Below are 1,995 nucleotides of genomic sequence, written 5' to 3' on the forward strand. Positions count from 1 at the left end.
AAAAAGATGTATAAAAACAACTTTGGCATTTATTTGTCTAACTGCTATTAATAAAGAGTCTCTTAGCAAACTCTTCTTAAAAAAGGTTGTCTTAAGTAGAACCACAGCATTTGGATGTGAATTTGCTTTTGAAAGTTTCAGAGATATGTGACAGCAATTCTTAATATGTTTGGAATTCTTTTTATACAAAGTTAATACAAAATTGCAGTATTTATTTTGGTCATTTAAATCCAAGCAAAAAAATTTATTTGAGGCTAGACTATTTTCTATCGCGATTCCATATGCATTTTGAATCTATTCAAAGAAGTTTTATTATTACAGAAATTGACCTATGCAACACAAGACCCTAGAGGGTTGTAAAATGTTCAGTCCGGCGGGATCTGAGTCTTTAATTAGACCAGGGTGGTTAGAACAAGCTCCAGCCCCCTGTAGGGACCGCAGGAGGACACGGCTGTGGCTGGCTACAGCCGAGGGGCTGTCTCACTGGCGAGAATGTGTCGAGTAGGTTATCCTAACACTGCTTTCCCTCTGGCCTAGGGTGGCAAATCTCGTGAGAAGGTGGTGAAGATTCTGGCCTCCACAACGCCAGAAGAGATCTTGGAGAAATTACAAAAGCAAGCCGAAGATAAATAGAGGCAAGAAATGTAAAACATATATCCTTGAGAAATGTTTTTACCGCTAACAGTGAAGAGGCTTTTAAATCGGAAAACGTCAAATGTACACAGAAGGATGGACTTTGTTTTCATGTGTTGAATACAGATTTTTAACTCCTGGTCCCAAATGGCTTGGAGCACGTTGGCCTGATTTCACCGCGCCGTGAAAGAGCGGAGCTGGAGAGGGCGTTCACGGTGGCCTGGTTCAATGCCTTGCGCTTTGTGACGGGACTCCTGGTGCCCAGAGGTTGAGAGACTCCCATCAAGATCACGCTGGGCCGAGTGAGACCAGAGCCAGTGCCCTGGTTCCTAACTGAATGCAGTTTATTCTGATTGTAATTAAAACATAGTATTTCCACTCTTGGTGTACTTGTGACTATTTCTGGGATTTTAAGGCCTGCCTTCTAAGCAAGTTTACAAATGCCCGAGGAAAACCTCCCACACCACTTGGTAGTCTGACCTTGCATCTTAAGTGGTTATCTAAATGTACAAATGTGTTCTACCTCTTTTCAAAGTCATAATGAACAGTTAAGAAAAAGCAAAAAAGAATAATTAAGACTTGTAACAAAGTTAATTATAATTTTAAGATGGCATTGATTTATTTTTCTCTCTTGAACCTTGAGGAGAACGGCACTCATCCAGTGTGGTCGTTCTCATGAATTCCCAAAAACTTTTGAGGGAAGAAAGAGCACCTGGAATCCTATCAGAACTCCCATCTGCATGAAGGCTTCAAAAGTTAATAAGTGGCTTGTTTTTATGCAGTTGGTACAAATTACGGTAGTGTAGCAAGGTAAGTAGCTTTGTGCTGACCAGGAGTTCTGTGCTTTAGTGAGTGCCTAACAATATAGTGGTAGACAAAATCTTTAAAAATGCAAAATCTACGAGAAGGACCTGGAATACAAGTTCTCATTGGTAAAAGAGCTGGGCCCACTCATCTGCTCTGCCGCAACTGTTTGGTGAAGAGAAACAGCAAGAGAAGAGGCTTATCCACCAGGGCAAGCTTGGGTTGAAGCTCGGCTGTTTCTGCGCCATCTGCCTCCACATGCTTTGCCCACTCTTTCAAAACAGGGTTTTATGTCCATCACTGTTGTTGCTTTTTAATAGTTTCTTCACGGGTACATACTTCAGTACAGTTTAATCACTCAGTTACATTAAAAAGCATGGTCGTAGTCATCACCACAGTCCGATTCAGAATATGTGTCCTTCTCCCACTCACTGTTATTAGCCCCCATCCCCGGCTCCTCCCCTGCCATGCCCTAGTCAGTTATTAATCCACTTACTCTATGTCGTCTATAGATTTACCTCCATAAGGTAGGCCTCCCTTTAAACATCTGACGACACA

General features: G+C 41.8%; 1 protein-coding gene across 2 annotated transcripts in view; it reads left to right on the forward strand.

Moving 5' to 3' along the window:
* Positions 1–1,011, forward strand: part of CUNH15orf40 (chromosome unknown C15orf40 homolog) — a 7,035-nt gene extending 6,024 nt beyond the window's left edge. Inside the window, exons 4-5 of one of the 2 annotated variants that reach the window (XM_045286345.1) lie at positions 538–635; positions 760–1,011. In XM_045286345.1, the coding sequence (XP_045142280.1) occupies positions 538–633 (96 nt within the window). In that variant the 3' untranslated portion in view covers positions 634–635; positions 760–1,011. Of the gene's footprint in view, positions 1–537 lie in introns of both variants that reach the window. The other variant, XM_013006010.2, reaches the window with a different exon arrangement.
* The last annotated feature ends 984 nt before the right edge of the window (positions 1,012–1,995 follow it).

The sequence above is a fragment of the Echinops telfairi genome, unplaced genomic scaffold, assembly GCF_000313985.2.
Source record: "Echinops telfairi isolate 266 unplaced genomic scaffold, ASM31398v2 ScPeMD7_7;HRSCAF=31, whole genome shotgun sequence".
Taxonomy (NCBI): domain Eukaryota; kingdom Metazoa; phylum Chordata; class Mammalia; order Afrosoricida; family Tenrecidae; genus Echinops; species Echinops telfairi.